Raw genomic sequence first — 19,031 nt, forward strand, 5'->3', positions numbered from 1 at the left:
ATACTCCCTCAGACCCTGAGGAAACAGGACATAGGCAAATTTGGATTTGGGGACAGAAGTGACAGAAAAGTTCTGGAGTGTGCAGTACTATCTGGGAAAGACTTTAGTAAAGCAAAACCCTAAAAGGTCCTGACTAGCATCATGGGAACCCTGGGCCCCTGAGTGGGCATAGGGAGCACCATTGGGTGAAGACTGCAGAAGATATCTACCTACTTCATCATTTTCCCCAGAACCATCCTTGTCTCAAAGGGAAGTGCTGGGAACACAGGTGTCAGACATTTTATTTTGCTGGTGCATTATTAGCTTATGTTTTAGTCATCATGGGGATATACCCTAACAATTAAATATGTACAAAGACCTATGTAATATTGTTTTCAGCTCTAGATTATTGCAAAATAAATTGCCATTTCTTATTTTCTTATTTGATCAGTGGTATAGGCTTACTCTTGTCTATTTTTAAACAAAAATATTTATAAACTTTTAAAAATCCTATTTCACTGCTTGCAAAAGAAACTTCATTAAAACAAAACAAAAATGGCAACTATGCAGGAAGGTGTTGTCAGTATGACCCCATTTTCCAGATTTGGGAGAAATGTATTTGATCACTTGAATTAAGATCAAGAACTAGTAGAGAACAAAGCAAAAGCCATAAGATCATAGATTTACAGTTGAAAGAGACCTCATAAGACATCTAGTTCAATGTCTTATTTTACATATGATAAAACTGAAACCCAGAGAAGTCATGACTTGTCCAAGGTCACACAATACCAGGGCAATCTCTCAATTGAAACACCTTGCCCCTCCCCATACTGAGAGAACCCCCCCATGAGAGCTCACAGACAGAATTAAAGCAAGTCAATCTATTTGAAATAATCATTGACAATAAGAGAATGAGGTTTGCAAAGCACTTCTGATAGATGAACTTGGTTGAGCTTCACAAGAACACTGTGAAGTAGATGACATTATCATCTCCATATTAAAAATAGAGAAATTGAGACTTAGAGAGAGTAAGTGGGCCTATAGTAATACAAGTAGTGAATGTCAGAGATAGGAGGCAATTATTCCTCATCTAGCAAATTTTCCATGAAACCATCTTGTCTCTTACTATATTGTTATCAGTGCACTCCTGGCCTGGGCTTATGGGAAGTGAGTCCCCAAATGGATACAGTCCCTGCCCCATCCCCATATCCATTTTCATGAGCTTACAAGTTATCATTGAGAATGAACTCTTTAAAATGATCTCTTTAACTCTAATGGTGAATGGGAAATAGATCCATTCAGAGTTTGGTTATTGATAAAGCTCTGGTAGATAGATCTAGGGGCAACTATCAGGAAGACTTGAATTCAAATGTGACCTCAGACAATTACTAACTGTGGAACCATGGGAAGTCACTATATTCTATTTGCCTCAGTTTCCTCATCTGCAATAGAGAAGGAAATGGCAAACCACTCAGTATCTTTGCCAAGAAAACCCCCAAATGAAGTCATGAGGAGTCAGACACAAGTGAACAGCAATACAGATCTGATCATTTGGGAGCAGGGGGCGGGGAGGGGAGGAAGGAGTATGAAATTAATTCCTAACACTGTAGCTCCAGTTGATTTTGAAAGGTAGCAAAAGAAAGAACTATGATCAGGTTCTATGCAGAGGTTATCATTCATGAATCAACATTATAGATTTAATAGCCATTGACTAAAGAACATGCCTTATGCCTTATTTTTTTTAATCTCATAATGGCCCTTGACATTGACAAAAGTTTCTAGAAGATCCAGGTCACCACCTCAGTTATGACTGTGTTACTATGACAGGGACTTTGTATAAAGATGCCTGATTTGATGATGTGATCAAATCATATCTCAAATCAAATCACAGAACTTCTGTGAACTTATACCTTTAGTATTTCCTACCTATGTCACCTTGGGCAGGTCACTTCTGCAGTCTCAGTTTCTGTATGATGAAGGAGTTAGACTAGATCATAAATTCTTTTTTTTTTAGGTTTTTTTTTTGTAAGGCAAATGGGGTTAAGTGGATTGCCCAAGGCCACACAGCTAGGTCATTATTAAGTGTCTGAGACTGGATTTGAACCCAGGTACTCCTGACTCCAAGGCCGGTGCTTTATCCACTGCACCACCTAGCTGCCCCTAGATCATAAATTCTTAATCTTTTCTCCTGGAACCCTTTGGAACTCTGATGCCATCTATCCTCAGATGAATGTTTTTAAATGCCTAAAAGAAAATAGTAAGTTTACAAATGAAACTAATTATTGAAATACAGTTATCTATCTATCTGTATATTTTTTAAGTACATGGACCCCAGGCTAAGAACCCATTTACCAGATGACCTCTGACATTTTCTAAGTCAGAATCTGTCTTCCCACAATCCTCATTCAGGTAGTTACAATCTGTGGTTTCTGTGGCCAGGTCTGTTGGGCCAGAAAGGGAAAATGGATTCTATAGAAATGGTTAACCATGAACCTGAAGCGTCTGTTTTTGTAGTTTCTTTTCTCTTAAACTGTGGTTAATTTTTCAGGGTATGGAGCCAGCCTTATGCATGCCCTAAAGCCACCAGTTACCAAACACAGACAGCACACGCCTTTACTTAAAAAGGCCGAAGAGAGGCATGTTCCACCTGAATCCAATTACATCTGGTGAACCCCCAGCATCTGAAACGTTTTAAGTTACACCAAGTTCATAGCCTTTGTTAACCTTTCATGTGTTGAATGTTAAAATGCTGTTCATTACAGGGAAGAATACTGGCCTGAATTTTATTAGCTTCATTATAAATCACTGAGCTGATTTTCCTTTTAAGTCTTCTACAAGCTTCTATAGCATGGTGGCATAGGTCTCATTTTGGTTCTTTTTAATGACATTTCTGTTAGAAAGTCCATTGATCAAGTTAAACTTTGCTGCAGATAATTTTCCAAAACTGAAAATGCAATGATAAGGTAGGAGATTGTGATACATTATATGGGGAGCAACCTTGACAAAAAAGAAAAAATCACAGAGAAAGGCAATGATTGCTATGATTGCCTCCTATGATTTGCCCTTTTAAAAATCCCTTTATTATTTAAATCTAGATCTAAATATCAATTATTTAAGTCTAAATATGAGGTATTTAGATGGAAACATTAGACATTTGAAGAAAAATGAATGCATCCTAATTTTTTTACTCTCAGCACAATGTTTTGATTTTCCTGTTTTTCCTGAATCTTAGTATTATAAAAACACTCTGCTAAGTAGCATTTATACAATATAATATATTGTATACAGTAAAGTAGAAATATAATGTATGAACTTTTTGCATTGGCTTGGAGCAATATAATATATTGTAAACAAAGCACAAACTCTTGTGTAATAAACTGTATACTGACTGTATAAAATAAAGGTGAGGCTTTAATTTTCTCAAAGGTTGAATGATGTGGTCTTTATATGGTGTAATCAGTCTCATGGCTAAAACTTAAGAGTACAGCTGCTCTCTTTTCTTATAGAAGTTGGACACTGAGGATGTGGAATATAGCCAATAGTGTTCTGGAAAATAGTTAACAATCAGATCTGGGTGGGGGGAAGGGGGAGGGAATGTACTCACAAGACACTTCAAATTAATCTGAATTATTTATGCTTCCTTATCATTTTCTTAAGTCTAGACAAACAATAAAAACTATAAATCAACCTATGACTTGTAGCATGTGACCATTTCCCAGGTATAATAAACATTGACACTGGGAATTTAAAAACTGACCCCCCACAAGCTGATCTAAACTGGCTTCAGCTCACCCCTGAACAAAGCACACTTTCAGGAGCAGCATTTGTTCTGATGGGTGTATTTTAAGGAATTGCTTTTTTTTTTCCTTTTAAAAAATTGTTTCAGGGGATAATTTGCTGAAGAAATGAGTGGAGATGAATATATTCAGAAATAAAAGATAACAATAAAAATAATTTTAAAAGAATTGGGTGTAAGCAATAGTGGACATTTATTATAATATAATAAAATATATAATATATTATAACAAATAAATAATATAATTATAATAAAAAGATTATCATAATAAATAAATAAATCTCAGCTGCTGATTTCCCTTTATCTGTCTCAAGACTCATGGCAACAGGATTTGAAAGCCATTGCATAGATACACTGATTAGTTAAACCTCTAGCTTAAAATGTTATGGCAAATTCTTCAAGGGTACAAATCCATGGAACCTCACCTAATACTGTCCTTAAACTGTATTATAAAGTGATGAGTATTATAATGATATTCTAAGCCATCCCTTTTATATAGGATCCTATAGGAGATCTGTAATTGGGGATTTTGGTCCCTGTGGGGTAAGAACCATGAAATATTTCCTAAAATCAGACTTTAAAAACAAATTCATTTGGGGAATCGGATTCATTATAACGAGAATGACGTCTTTGCACAATACCCCCTTCACTTTAATCCAAATTACATGTTTATCATGACATCACTTTCTTGTCACAGTCTTCTTTGAAATCAAAGGACAACTTATTTATTTACTTACAGCACCCTCATAGGGGAAGACAAAGAATGAGGGATATTGGTCTGTATAGGTAGAGATCACTATAGGAGATGAGACAGGTCTAGGCATAGTGTTTGCCTGGGGTGCAGCTGTCAGGGTAGGAATGTGCCATCTGGTGGGGATTCTGACTTTAACTATTCTTAACTAGGTGCTAAGCATAGTAGTTGCAACCTGCTGTCACCCCACCCTAATTATGGCTCTAAAAGAGACCCCTGTTTATACTATTATTCCAGAATACATCAAGTAAGGTAACTGGTAGGGCAGTGGTTGGAGCATGATGTCCAGTAGTATGCCACCTAATAATGATTTCCTTCATTTCCTAACTTCTAGAAGCACTCAGTTACTGTATTACCCCATTATAATATGTGTCTTAATCTGAGGGCCTGAAATTTTAAAAAAATGTATTACATAAAATTATTGAACTCAAGTTTTATTCATCATGAAATTCAAAGACCTGCTCAGCTTTAAGGAATTTTTTTGGCAAGTCTGGTGGGTGGATGCATGCTTAGTCCATTCCTTTTCATGAACCTGAAGCACCAATCATGTCCTTCGAAATCAGTAACTTCTTTTTCATCAGCAATTCTTCTTGCCTCATGCTGAACTTTCTTTGTGGACATAGGTATACCAACTTCCCTTTGCTCTTCAATCCATCTTTTCAGTTCCCTCTCTACGTCAGGCCATTTGGCTGACTTGCATCTCCTAGACTTCTTCTGCTGGGGTGTTTTCAGTAGGGTGTGCCTTCAATAGTAAGAAGGGTTGAAGTCAGGGAGAACAATCAGAAAGCTATTGTATTCCCGGAGGGATGTGAGGGGGAGGGAGGGGTCTGCAATAGTGTGGTCAATTTTGTAAATGAGGAGAAGGGAACATGTGGGAGAGATGTTCTGAAGATAAAAATGGTAAGATCAAGCAATATGTTGGAACATGGATAGTGACTGAGAATTGGGAACAGACAGTGAACCAGGTTGGAAGCGTAGGTGACTGGAAAGATGATGGTGCCTTCAACAGTAAGAAAGGTTGGAAAGCAGGGATGATTTGAAGAAAAGATAAATTAGATTGAAATGGAAATATTTACAGGATCCCATTCTAAATGTCCAAGAGAGGTAGTTGGTGAAGTGAAAGTTTGGTTTAGGAGAGAGGAATAAATAGATCAAGAAACAGCAAACCATTCCAGTATCTTTGTAAGCAAGAAGGTTCTGCCCATAAGTGGAACACCCTATCAGGGAAGCCACTGGAAATATTTGGATGCTATATGGCCATGATTAAAGAAAGAATCCTTTAAGGTCTCCCTTCTTTTTTTTTTTACTTTTCAAAAGTACTTCTGCCTAAGAAAAATGGTGAATAATTTTTAAGATTAACAAAGGAGTATGTGAAGACCAAAGATTAAGAGAAAGTCTTCAAAATGAATTTCTTCTTAAATCGTTGTCAAGAAAACCCCTAATAGGTCACAAAGAGTTAGACACAATTTAAATAACTGAACAATAATAAAACTAGATCAGAGGCTCATTGTGCAAAGGATAAGATCCCCAAGAGAGACAGGATAGAAGGACAAGAGAGAATGTACCCACAATGAAAGATATGACATAGAAAAAGAAGCAGCAAAGAGTACTATGGAGTTGTCAGACGTAGGGAAAAAAAAAACAAGAGAAAGCAGGTAATGAAAGAAAAATAATATAAAGAAATTATGAAGGAGAGGAGACTGGTTAACAATATTGAAGGCTGCAGAGGGATTAATGAGGATGAGGACTGAGAAAAAGCTAATAGATTTAGTAGTTAAGAGATCTTGGTAACTTTGGAAAGAGCCATATCAGATAAATGGAAAGGTCAGAAGCCTATTGCAAAGGGTTTACCATTGAAAGAGAGGAGAGGAAGTGAAGGTATCATTTGTAGATGGTTTTCCCAAGGACTTTAGCCCCAATGAGAGTAAAGTAATAGGATAACCACCAAGGAGGGTCAGATCAAGTAAAAGTTTTTAAGGATGGGAGAGATATGAGTGAGCTTGTTAACAGATAGGAAGTAGTCAAAAGACTACTGGGAGGATGGGGATAATATAAGGGGGAATATATCAGAGAAGATGGGATGGAATGAGACTGAAGATTCCTGTGGAAGGGTCACCTCTTGGTGTGAGAGAATGAGAGTGGGAAAAGACATTTGAGTAATATGAGGTGAGGAGGATGCAAAAAAGGGAGCTGTTAACAAATGGGCTCATTATTTTCAGCGAAAGAGTTCTTAGTGAAAAAGGTAGGGAGAGGGTTGCCATGGGAGGTTTGAGGAGGATTGGAGATTTGGAAGAGTTGCCATGGTCACCATGGAAAAGGGAGGAGTGGAAAAGGATGACTTTACCACAGCGAGGGGCCCAGTTGAGATCATATACATTTATATCAGATTCGATCTTGTCATTTTCTCTCCTTTTAGCTCCTTTTAGTAAAATATAAATAGGAGCAAAGGTGGCAGCTACTAGAAGTAGATCAAAATTAGGGTTGAACTAAACACATTTGGTGATAAGTCAAGGGGATGAAGTCCAAGTATAAAGGCTAAGATAAAGGTGAACTGGTTCACCAAGAGGTTGAAATAGGGAAGAGAAGAGAGTAGCCAGCACAGGAGTGATGACTTGTATAAGAATGGAGATCTGTAAAGATTTGAGGGCACAATGAAGATAAAGAACAGGAGTGTGGGTTATAAGGCAGAATGAAAGATGGAAGGAGAAAAGATCATAATCAGACAAAGGAATTTCAGAGTTTATAGTCATGGAAGTGGAACTCTTCAGTGTAATGGCAAAATTAAAAATATGAACATCTCTGTGTTTCATTAAAATAGACAGAAGAATAAGGTCATAAGAACTATACCTAGTACACGGGCAGGAGTTGGGATGGGAAAAAAAAGTCTGTGAGTCAAGTACTAAACTTATTGAAGAAGGGGATTAGTAGATAAAGTTGATCTTGAATGGAGGATGAATTTGGATTTAATGAATCTCAGAGGAAAAGGAGTTCCTGGGGGGAAAGGATCATTTGAGAATGACAGTGGTGAAAAAGGAGTATTTTGACTTCCTCATTATGCCCAGTGACGTGGAATCATACAACTAGCACTGGGAAGTATGACCAGGAATGAAAAAAAATTTTTTTTAGGTTTTTGTAAGGCAAACAGGGTTAAGTGGCTTGCCCAAGGCCACACCACTAGGTAATTATTAAGTGTCTAAGACCGGATTTGAACCCAGGTACTGCTGACTCCAGGGCCAGTGCTTTATCCACTACGCCACCTAGCTGCTCCCAGAATGAAAAATTATTAAGAAAGAGCATAAAATCAACAAAGCTAGAAGATGGAAGGACTGATAAAGAAAAACTTACAATGAAAATAAGTTTGCTATTTATAGAACTGCCATTCTATAGAGAACAAAGGAAAGGGTGAGTAGATCTAAACTGCCTGGAGAAGGGTTAGGATTGAAGAGATGGAGTAAGAGAATCCTTGTGTACAGACAATCAATGGTTCAGAATCACTAGAATAGGGAAGCATAAGGGGGTCCAAGTATCCTAATGATTGTAGAAAGAGTACAGATAGCAAATTGGTGATTGGAGAAAGGTCCATTGAGGGAAGCAGGTGATTAATTCCACCTAGAAGTGGAAGGTGGTGATATGGTACCTTGCAAGATTCAGGAGATCCATCACATTGCAAGGAGAAACAAAAGAAAATATAGCTTGAAAGGGTGGTACAGGGTGTGAGGAAAAAGAAGCTGGCAATTCAAGGTGAGTCTATAAAATGGAAAAATGTTGAACATGATTCAAAATATATAACTTGTATCAGATTATCCATTGTCATGAGAAAGAGGAGGCAAGAAAGGGAGGCAGAAAAATGTGGAATTCAAAATCCTATAAAAATTAATGTTGAAAACTAGCTTTTCTTGTAATTGAAAAAATAAAATAAAACATTCAAAAAAATCCTGGTGAGTCTAGTCTTGAAATGGTGCTCAGAGTACTAGAGAAAACCCTGGAATAAAGTCAGAGGTGAAGAGGTGGATGTCTTCAATTTGTGACTGACACATGAGTGGAAGTGTTCAAAAGGCATTTATTCTCTCTTTAGTCAGCATGTTATATAAAGTAAATTGTCTTCAGAGTATATGAGTTCAAATTTGACTTTCTTTTTCATTCTCTATGTGCAAATGTGTGGTGGATGTGTGTGAATAACATATACAAATTATTTAGTATCTACTTGAAATCCATTAGATGAGTACTGATTGCTTTGCATTTGACATTTTGTCAGCTCATTCTTGGGTCACTTCACTGTTTTGAATATCCTAACTTGGGCCAGGGGAGGTTAAGTGACTTATTAAATGACTTATTTATTTATTATTTGTTAAATGATATTATCTATGCTCACATCTAGCTACCTATGACCACAATAGCTAGTATAAGAGGCAGGATTTGAATATAGGTTCAAATCCTCTGTTCACTCTACCTTGGGAGTATCTCCTTGGGAGTGTTTCCTGCATCTCCTTGGGAGACCAGGAAGAAATGCAAAAAGAATAAAATAATCTGATGATGATATCAAAATGGAATGCCTTGTCACCATAAGCATAGGAGGTCATATCCTTCAAACAAATGGAAAACATATGTTATATAAATACATTGAGTAAATATTTACAAAACCACCAGATAAAATTGGAAACTCTATGTAGGAAATACATATTGTCATAAGAGGTGGTCACATGTTTCAGTATAACACTCATAAAGCTTTTATAGATAAATACAAATAAACTCTACATGGTAAGGAACATCCCATAATATGCCTTTCTATCAGAACATCAACACCTATGCATTTCTCTTTCATAGTTGACAGTCTTTATGGTATGAGTATTTCCTCCAAAGAATCAGCTTGGAACCTATCTGTGCATTCTCAGGATGTGTAATTCCCCCCCCCCCCCCGCAAATGCTCCATAGGATATCCATCCAGGGCCCTAGGGACCTTCCTCTATACTTTTTGCCTTTCCTTGATCCTGATTCAGCAGGATCTAAGACCAGTGCTAAGAACCTATATTAATGGCACAAGCAATTAAAGTCACAAGTAATGAAAATTCAATTATGTGTTCATTACAATATGAGATAGAAGATAGAGTTTCCTAATTATGTTTTACTCAGACAGATATTAAAATTACTTTTATTTCTCAAAAGCCCATAAAACTAATGGAAGGCAGGAAGTCAAAAAATATACTGGATATGAAAGGAAATTCAGAATGGGATGATAAATTGCCACAGCTCATCTGCAAAGTAATTAAGACACACAAATAATTGAGATGTGCCTATATAGACACAGTTAAATTCATCTTTCTGCTCTAGTTAAAAACAAGAAATTTAGAGCTTCTCTCTAATGATTACAGTCCATCCCTGAATATAGAACAATGATTAAGATAGTTGATGAAAAAGAGAAAGAAAAATGCAGATGATTCCCTCAACATTCCTTTTTCCAAACATCAGCAAGCATGGCTTTATTATCAAGGGTTAGACTTTTTTTCCAAACATCAGTAAGCGGATATTAGGAACAACTTAAAGAACAAGGTTATATTTCTAGGCTTGTTTCCCAAGATCATAGGTATAGAAAATGAAGTATGTTTAGACATTATATTTTGAATGTAAATTGAATTTATATCTTTCCTTTTCTTAGAATGTTGTTCACTGAGTACTTCAAAAATGTTGACTGAAAACTGAATCTGCTCTCATTGCTTCATCTTATTTCTCAGTTCCCAGGACTAGAATACAGAGCCCTTTCCATAGTACCTGCTAACAACAGAAGGAAGAAAAGCATTCTCAAGAGAGGAATAAGATTCTTGAGAGATGAATTGGTAACTGATGCTCAAAAAAGCTAAAAGATAAGCAAGGCTATGAAGCCTTGGAATCCTTGCTCTCCCAGTCCTCAGCTCTTAAAATCCACTATTGGTGCTAGAAATATTAAGATAATTAACAACCTAAAGGAGCCACCCACAGTTTACTGGATTTCTTTGGTGTCCAAGTTTCCTATCCATATAACCAGTATGGTGGCACATTTTGAGGTTTAAGTTAGGAAATGAAAGTGAAAGAGAGCCAGCCTCTCATTTTCTCCTCTAGCTCCCACCTTTGGAATGTAGTGGTGGGTGGCCATTCCTCAAATCACACCTTTTTCCTCCTATCTATTTCCTAGTCAACCTCCCCTCCTAGAGAGAAAACAATGGGAAAGGATGCTCTCCGATCGCCTATTCCTCATCAAGCACTGACCAGCTTCTCAAGAAAAAGGAACGATGGGAATAAACTGTTACTAGACACAGAGAAAAATTCAACTTTTACCATACCTGCTAATGGTCCCAAAGGTTGTTCATTCAAGCTTTCAGAAAAAGTCAGGGGTAAATGGTTCATAGTTCTGTGGTTAATCTCCTCTGCTATTGAAAAACTTATAGGAGTTATTAATGAAATCAAAGCCATAAGTTTCTCTCTTAATCATTAGCTTTGCCTCCAAGCTAGGGAAAAGCAAACCCAAGTGTTTTGGACTGAGAGTCAAAAGTCTGTCCTGTTTAATCTTGGTGCCACAAACCATTCACTGGCTGGTTCTATTGTAGCCTCACTGTTTAAAATTAAGAACAAACACAAGTCACAAAGAAATTATGGCCAGTCATGGTTTTATATCAAGGGTGGGACTTTTCTAAACATCAGTAAGCAGGTATTAGGAATAGCTGAAAGAACAAAGAACCGGATTTGAGTAAATGCCTCCTTACTTACTGCAAGCAGAGGAGAAAGGAGATAAAGGATTTCCAAGAGCTTGTCATTGATCTCAAGGCCAATCCTTCCTCCTACATTGGAATGGAGAGGAGCAGGAAGATTATGGTTGGGTCACATAAGTAGTAAGTATCAGAAAGAGGATTTGAACCCAGGACCAGAATCCAGATCTCTTTCCACTGTACTTACCAACAATAGAAGGAAGAAAAACATTTTCCTGACAGTAAAATGAATAAGTATTTTGGGAGACTGATTGACACTATATGCTCAATAAAGCTTAAACTTTTACACAAAGACAAGCAATGAAATGAAGCTAGTTCCTGGTTGTCATATACAAGTTAAAACAAACACTGAAGATCTCCAAGCAGCCAGAGAGACTGTTTGTCCTCTGTTCTTGAAGGTGAAGCCATGACATGCAAGTGAATTGTATTTAAGTGAGGTAAGATGGTCAAAGTCATTAGCCTCACTTTCTCCTTTGGATCCTTCTGGGTTCAGTGCTCAGATACGAATCAGAATGACTGGAGAGGGCCCCCAGTCAAACAAGCAAGCAATAATGATGGGTAGAATTCAGGGATAAAATGCATGAATTAAGATGATATTCATATACATACATACATACATATATATATATATATATATATATATATATACACACACACATACATCTCCTTTGGTAGAACATAAGCAGGTATTAGGAACAACTTAAAGAACAGAGAAAAGGATTTGAGTAAATGGGACTGTTTCAAATTTGACTTTGTATTACCATGATATTGCAAAATGCCTGGTACATATTAAAGATATTTTTGTGGTTGTTTAGTCAATTATGTTTGACTTCATGTTTGACTCTTCATGATTCCATTTCAGGTTTTCTTGGTAAAGGTACTGAAGTGGTTTGCCATTTCCTTCTCCAGTTCATTTCATAGATGAGAAACTGAGGCAAACAGGGTCCCACAGGGTTCCACAGGTTCTTCGGACTACAGGGCCAGCACTCTATCCACTGTGTCATCTAGCTGCCCCTTAAAACACAGAGAGGGCACTTAATAAATGGTTATTGATTGGTTGATTTCCCATTTGCCAACTCATCAAAGACTTGAAGATAGTTGTCAATGTATAAATATTCCCATGTCTTTCAAACAATTCTAACATGGTTGAGAGCTTCCTCGCCACTGTAGTTACTCAACTCTAGATAATTCTACAAAGAGAGGTTTGCTGGTAAATGTTTAAACACTGGTATATTACTCTTTCCAGGCCACACCTGAAATACATAAATCTAGTAGTAAAAACATTTAATTAAAAGATGAAACAGTATAAAGGAAGAAGAAAGAGAATTAAGTAATAAAATATCCACTGCACCCTACACAGAGGTATAATTTTGATTTATAATCAAATTTCCCTTCAATCCTTTGGACTTTTTAGATTAGTAGAAGGGAACAGTGTTTATGTTGTCATTCCTATAACTTTGTAGGAGACAAGAGAGTAGTTGAAAGTCCTCAACTTGACTTTAGAGTCATCATGGTCCAGACATGACTAGGGTTAGAGGAAGAAATGGTCATGTTACTCCACATGATTACCTTCTCTCTCATCACTTCAACCACACTTCCCATCTTTTGCCTGTGTAACAGGGTGGGTCTTTTGAGCATGTCTAGTCTGGCTCACATCAAGCTAACACTTGAGGAGATACCCAATTTAGCTATAATGTGCTCCCTGACCTCATAGATATTAGATGCTTTAGAAAATCCTTAGTTGGCATCCCCACTACTAAACTGAAAATATTGGAAATGAGTTTTTAAATTATTTTCTTCCTTAGTCATTTGAAAATCCGGTCCTGGCTTAGTATTATATATTACCTTATTTCTGAACCAAAACCAGACAGAGGAGGCAATGGCATGGTAATGAGGTGTGTCTTAATGTAACAACCACCCTGGCTCCAGCTTTATGCCATACTTGGACTGACTGGTGAAAAAAAATAGGCCATTCTATGACATACTGTCTCAGAATGGAAGCTAAAAGTATACAGTCTGGAATTCCTGAAGTGATTGCTCTTTGGGACAGAAAATTTTAAAAGATGATTGACTTGAAAATGGAAGCAAGTCATAGCACTAGCTTTGCTGAATGCTTAATAAGGCTTATCCAGCAATATTGGAAGAGTTAAGAAGGAAAATATCAGGGAAAGAGACATAACTAACAATGAAGATAATTAGAGATTTGATGTGATGGTTTTTACCTAATGATAACTGAATTCAAAACTTTTATTGTCCTTTTCCTTGGATTATAGATTTGGAATAGGAAGGAATTATAGAGGTCACCTAGTCCAATCCCTGAAATTTTTACAGATGAGGAAACTGTGGCTACTGACACTTTTTACTGAAGTAGTGGCTGAGTATTAGAATGTGATTTGGATCCTGACTCTGTGGTTTTAGCAAAGTTCTTTTGCCTTTTGGGGATCAGTCTCATTGCCTGGACAACCTCTAGAGTCTGTTTCAGTTCTAAATCTATGATCAGATTGGCATATTAATAAGGGCACTAGAACTGGAGCTAAGATATCCATTTTATTGGATTCCACTTATGTATTTATTCTTCATCTTCTCTTAGGTAGCCTAGGTTCCTTGGAGGCTCAGTCTTTGGGATATGGTCCCTTGTTTTGCTAATGTCTTCTGTACTCCAAAATTATTTATTTTATACATATATATATATGTATATTTGTTTAGCAGTATACATGTTTCCCACCAATAAAGTACAATCTGTGACTCAAAGTCTATTTGCATAAAGACTCCCTTCACTGGTAGAAATTGAATACTCACTGCTGCACATTTTTCTGAAGAGTGAAGTAGGCAAAGTTTGGGAAAAAGGGAGATCCTAGTTCTTGTGGCTTCTTGCTTTGAGGGAGTAGATGCAGGATTACAATTCTTTTCAAGTCCCTGATGAGAGAAAAAGGCTCTCAGAGGAAGCCAACATGTAGAGAAATTGGTGCTTCAATCATATCCCTATCCACAGCTTATTACTTTATAGTTTGGAGAATTTCCTCTTGGTTGAGATCTTGGATTTTCTCTCTAGGTTGAACTATCTTGCTCCCAGTTGGAGAGTTCTTTATATTCTATTTTAGCTGGTATATTCTCATATATATTCCTTCTCTGATTTCTGATTTGCTATTAATTTGGATAAATGGTTTAATTTGCTATTTTCTATATGTGTTCCATGTGGAACTGGCTTTCAAAGAAAATTCTTTGGAGATATATAGACATATAGATAGCTATATCTAGATGTATATATACATACACACACACGCAAATATATATGGAGAGAGAGAGAGAGAGAGAGAGAGAGAGAGAGATTGCTTGGGGCAATCCTTCCCCATTAAGATATAGTAAACACTTTCTGTCAGGGGGAGGGAGGAGGAAAAGGAAGGAGGGAGAAAAATATAAAACTGAAAATCACTGCAAAACATGATTGTTGAAAATTACAAAAAATAAAATAAAATTTAAAAAATAAAAAATATATAGAAAAGAAGATCTCAGTTTGAACCTAAAATTCTTTCCCCTAAACTATCAAAATTTAAGGGGGGTAAATACATGGAATTATATTAGTATCCTTTCTTTCTCTCTCCAACTTCCCACTTTCCTTGCTGGCAGTGATAAAGTGATGGTGATGTGAACACATAGTCTGAACCTTTAGTCCTCTAAGTTATCAATTCTTTTTTTATAGTATGTCTTTTTATTATATAATATTATATATAGATATTTTTATCATTCATTTTTACAAGATTAGAGTTTCAAATTTTTCTCCCTCCTTCCCCTTCCCTCTTTTCTAAGCAAAATAGGTAATTTATGTGCAAACATGCAAAACATATTTCCATATTAGAATTGTGAAAAGAGGAAATAAAATGAAAATACTATGCTTTAATATGCATTCAGAATCTATGAGTACTTTATCTAGATGTGGATGATATTTTTCCATCATGAAGCCTTTGCATTGCTTTGGATCATTGTATTGCTGAGAAGAGATTAGTCATTGTAGCTGATTGTCACAAAATGCTGTTGTTATTGCATATGTTTTCCTGGTTCTGCTCATTTCACTTTCTGTCAGTTCATGCAAGTCTTTCTAGAGTTTTCTGAAATTTGCCTTATCATTTCTCATTTGAGCCATCCATTCTTGAACAAGGTTCCAATACTACATAATATTATAGGATGAGTGCTTCATAGAGTTATAAATCAAAGACTTTTGGGAATCAGGAAATACATCTGTAACAAGTAACCATCTTGAGGAGTTTCCAAGTGTGAGTACCAGGAGATGAAAAGTTTCTTTTATTTATCCCCATTCCTCAAATTCCTCTGTCACTTGAGACCTAATACAATATTATAATGCGTAATAGACAGCAAATGCTTGATGAAAAATGAAAACCTCTTCACTTTCTCTAAAACCCTTTAGTATTCATCTAATACTTCCTTAGTCCTTTTTTGCCTTCTCCTACTAGTTTCCCAATGCGAGGCATTTATTGGACCAGTAAGACTGAATTCTTTCAGAAGACTAAATCTCCCCAGAGAAGCAGTGAACATTATTCCACAGAATCCATGCAAATATACACATCCTTTTCAATAACCTGCTATGCACAAATGTGCCAATAGCCTTGGATTTACTGCCAAGGTTAACATGAAAAGAGGCTGTGTAACAAGTTCTTTATAAATTTTATTATAAAGTTTTCTCTTCTGCATTTTATGAGCCTTTTAGTGGGGAGCATGTGGTCTCCCAATGCAATCCTTTGACTGGACACCGCCTATCAGAAATAACCTTCTGGCAGCATTCTAGGTCTGTCTGGGATTCCAATTCTCATGGGTTATTCCAAATTACTCTTAAAATGGTAAATGTCTTGATCCATCAAAACTAAGAGCTTTGAGGGTTTAGGGAAAATGAAAGGTATTTGATATTGGTTTGGTGAATTTGGCAGCATCCATCCTACACTTTATCAATATGACTTTTGTCAGTAGTCTCTAATAATTCAATAAATCAGTTGGAATCATAATAGAAGAATTTTGAATTGGATCATGAAAACAATCTGGCCAATAGAAATCTGATGATGTTTAAGGAGGTTGAAGAGAAAAAAAATTGCCTAATCCAAATCCCCAAATCTCTATAAAAACTTGGTAAAGGAATGAACAACCCCCACACACAAATAAGGAGAATATTTGACCTAAGCTATATGTTAAGGAAAATGTCTGATTGAGCACAGGCAAACAATTGATTTTTTGATGACTTTTGTATCTCAGTTCTCCATTCTAATTTCTTTTTCAGGAACTGGATTTAGTCTCTTGAAATGCTAGAGCCATGCCTTAGAGAGAGTACCCTAGATAGAGGGTAGAGCCTGGAGTTAAGAGAACCAGAGACCACATCTTAGCCTCTTAGGTGTGTGTGTGTGTGACCTTGGGCAAATCATTTAACTTCTAGTTATTTTAGTTTCCTCAGTTGTGAAGTGGGCATAATTATATTACCTACCTCACAGGATTGTTGTGAGAATCAAATGAGATATTTGTAAAATGCTCAGCACCATACTTCACAAATAGTAGGCACTAAATAAATGCTTGTTCCTTTCTCCTCCCTCTCTGAGGACATAGCAGCAATAATATCTACCATTTATACAGATAAAGTAAATGGGGATAGGAAAAGCCCAACTAAGGTCACACAGATAATAAATGTCCAACTAAGGCTGAATTTTAACTTGTCTTCCTGATTCCAAGTCCAGTGTTTAATAATTGCTTATTAATATGTTAATGCATAGAAAATTGAATGTTTTCTAATTTGTAGCTCTCTAAATATCCTTCAGGTGCTACTATGTGAAATGAATTAAGCCTACAGTATAGACTTGTGAGATCAACTAGCTCTATCATGGAGGAAAACTGATTTTCTTATTATTGTTTAGGTGACTTTTCAGAATATTTTGCTGATATAAAATTTTATTTCTTTGTTTCCTCCCTTCCCCCATTACTTGTCTTCCTTTCTTCTCTCATTCCTCCCTCCCTGTTTCCTTCCCTCTCTTCTTCCCTTCTCTCCCTTTCTTCTTCCCTTCCTCCTTCCTTCCTTCCTTCCTCCCTCCCTCCCTTCCTTCCTTCCTTCCTTCCTTCCTTCCTTCCTTCCTTCCTTCCTTCCTTCCTTCCTTCCTTCCTACCTCCCTTTCCCCTTCCTTCAGTTCATAAAACTAGCCCTCTAGAGGTGTAATTTCTTCAAGGCTTCTTTGTCTGCAGTGGAGGCAGACTACCATTAGGTGAATAGTGATTCCTCGTGTTTTGGGTTGGGAGATAGGTCAAGCCCATATTCCAAAGGGATGGGAGCATCTTGATTAAAAAAAAACACCAAACCCAGAGTGTAAGTTCATTGTGTTCTGGCCTGGATTCTGTTTGCTTGTACCTTAATCAGATGTTTTCTTGACCCTGACCTGCTGGCTCTACTTCACATATTAGTGTCAAAGACTTTAGAGCATCCATTACCCTTTGATCCTTCCTTTCCCTTTGGACTTTGTTGCCACTTTGGTTAATCTCCTTCACACATCTCTGTGAATGACCTTTTCTTGTTCTGAACCTGATACTGGCATTTTCCAGTGGCCTTTGAGAGCTTCCTTAGGCTCTGGGGACAAGGATCTTGGTGACATCTTCCTTGTGCTCTGAGTGGTCCTAACATTGTTCTTAGGTGTGGTTAATTCATATGCTTGTCATGGCATCATCTCCCTGATGTCATGCTCTTCTTCAAGAATGAAGGATGGGGTGGCTAGGTGGCATAGTGGATAAAGCACCGGCCTTGGAGTCAGGAGTACCTGGGTTCAAATCTGGTCTCAGACACTTAATAATTACCAAGCTGTGTGGCCTTGGGCAAGCCACTTAACCCCATTTGCCTTGCAAAAAAACCTAAAAAAAAGAATGAAGGACAAACATTAGCTGAGAAAAAGAATATGATTTTTCTACTGAAGAGCACCTTTTCTATTGGAAAAAGAAATCATTCTTATTGGAACACAGAAACATAAACACTAACTAGGCTTAGCACAAACTATAAAAAGAAAATACAAAATTTAAAGAGAGACTTGGGAATCAAACTTCATTAAATGTCTATTTAGGCCATATTTTATACAGAAGAGTATAGTAGAAAGTCTAGTATATGCAATATGCAGTATGGTAGAAAGAGCAGTCATTTTGGAAATAGAAGATCTGGGCGATTGAGGTTGATGCTTAGTTAAAAACATTAATATAGTCTCTGCCCTCTTGAGTCCTACAGTCTATTAGGATGACATATATAAACAAGTAATGTATAAAAATGATGTGCAATAATAAACACATAAAGAGAAATAGACCAGAATAATGATTAGAATGATAGGCTTGGAGTTGGGAAGACTGGAGCTCAAACCCTGCCTCTGGCATGTAAAGGCACTTAACTTCTATGTTAGGTAGTCAATAAACATTTATTAAGCATCTACAGTATGCACTATGCTAAATTCTGGGAATACCAAAAACAAACAAACCAAAAAGATCTCAAGGAGTTCACATTCTAATGTAGAAGACAAGCAAATAAATAATACCAAGGATAGGTAAATTTGAGAATAATTAGCAGAGAAATGATAATTAAATTCATAGAAATTGATGAAATCACCAAGGAGTATAGAGGGAGAAGAGAAGAAAAGCACTCCAAGACAGAATGCTGTGAGACATCTATAATTAGAGATCATAACCTGGATTCAGCCTAGGAGACAGAGAAGGAGTGATCTAAAGGGTAGCAAGAGAATCAATAAAAGGT

General features: G+C 36.8%; 1 protein-coding gene across 1 annotated transcript in view; it reads left to right on the forward strand.

Annotated features, from left to right (window-relative positions):
* The window catches only part of WIF1 (WNT inhibitory factor 1), a 110,805-nt gene extending 107,422 nt beyond the window's left edge, over positions 1 to 3,383 (forward strand). The window contains exon 10 of the mRNA XM_074220784.1: positions 2,528 to 3,383. Coding sequence (XP_074076885.1) covers positions 2,528 to 2,649 — 122 coding nt within the window. The 3' untranslated portion in view covers positions 2,650 to 3,383. The remainder of the gene's footprint in view (positions 1 to 2,527) is intronic.
* The last annotated feature ends 15,648 nt before the right edge of the window (positions 3,384 to 19,031 follow it).

The sequence above is a fragment of the Macrotis lagotis genome, chromosome 2, assembly GCF_037893015.1.
Source record: "Macrotis lagotis isolate mMagLag1 chromosome 2, bilby.v1.9.chrom.fasta, whole genome shotgun sequence".
In the NCBI taxonomy this organism is placed as follows: Eukaryota; Metazoa; Chordata; class Mammalia; order Peramelemorphia; family Peramelidae; genus Macrotis; species Macrotis lagotis.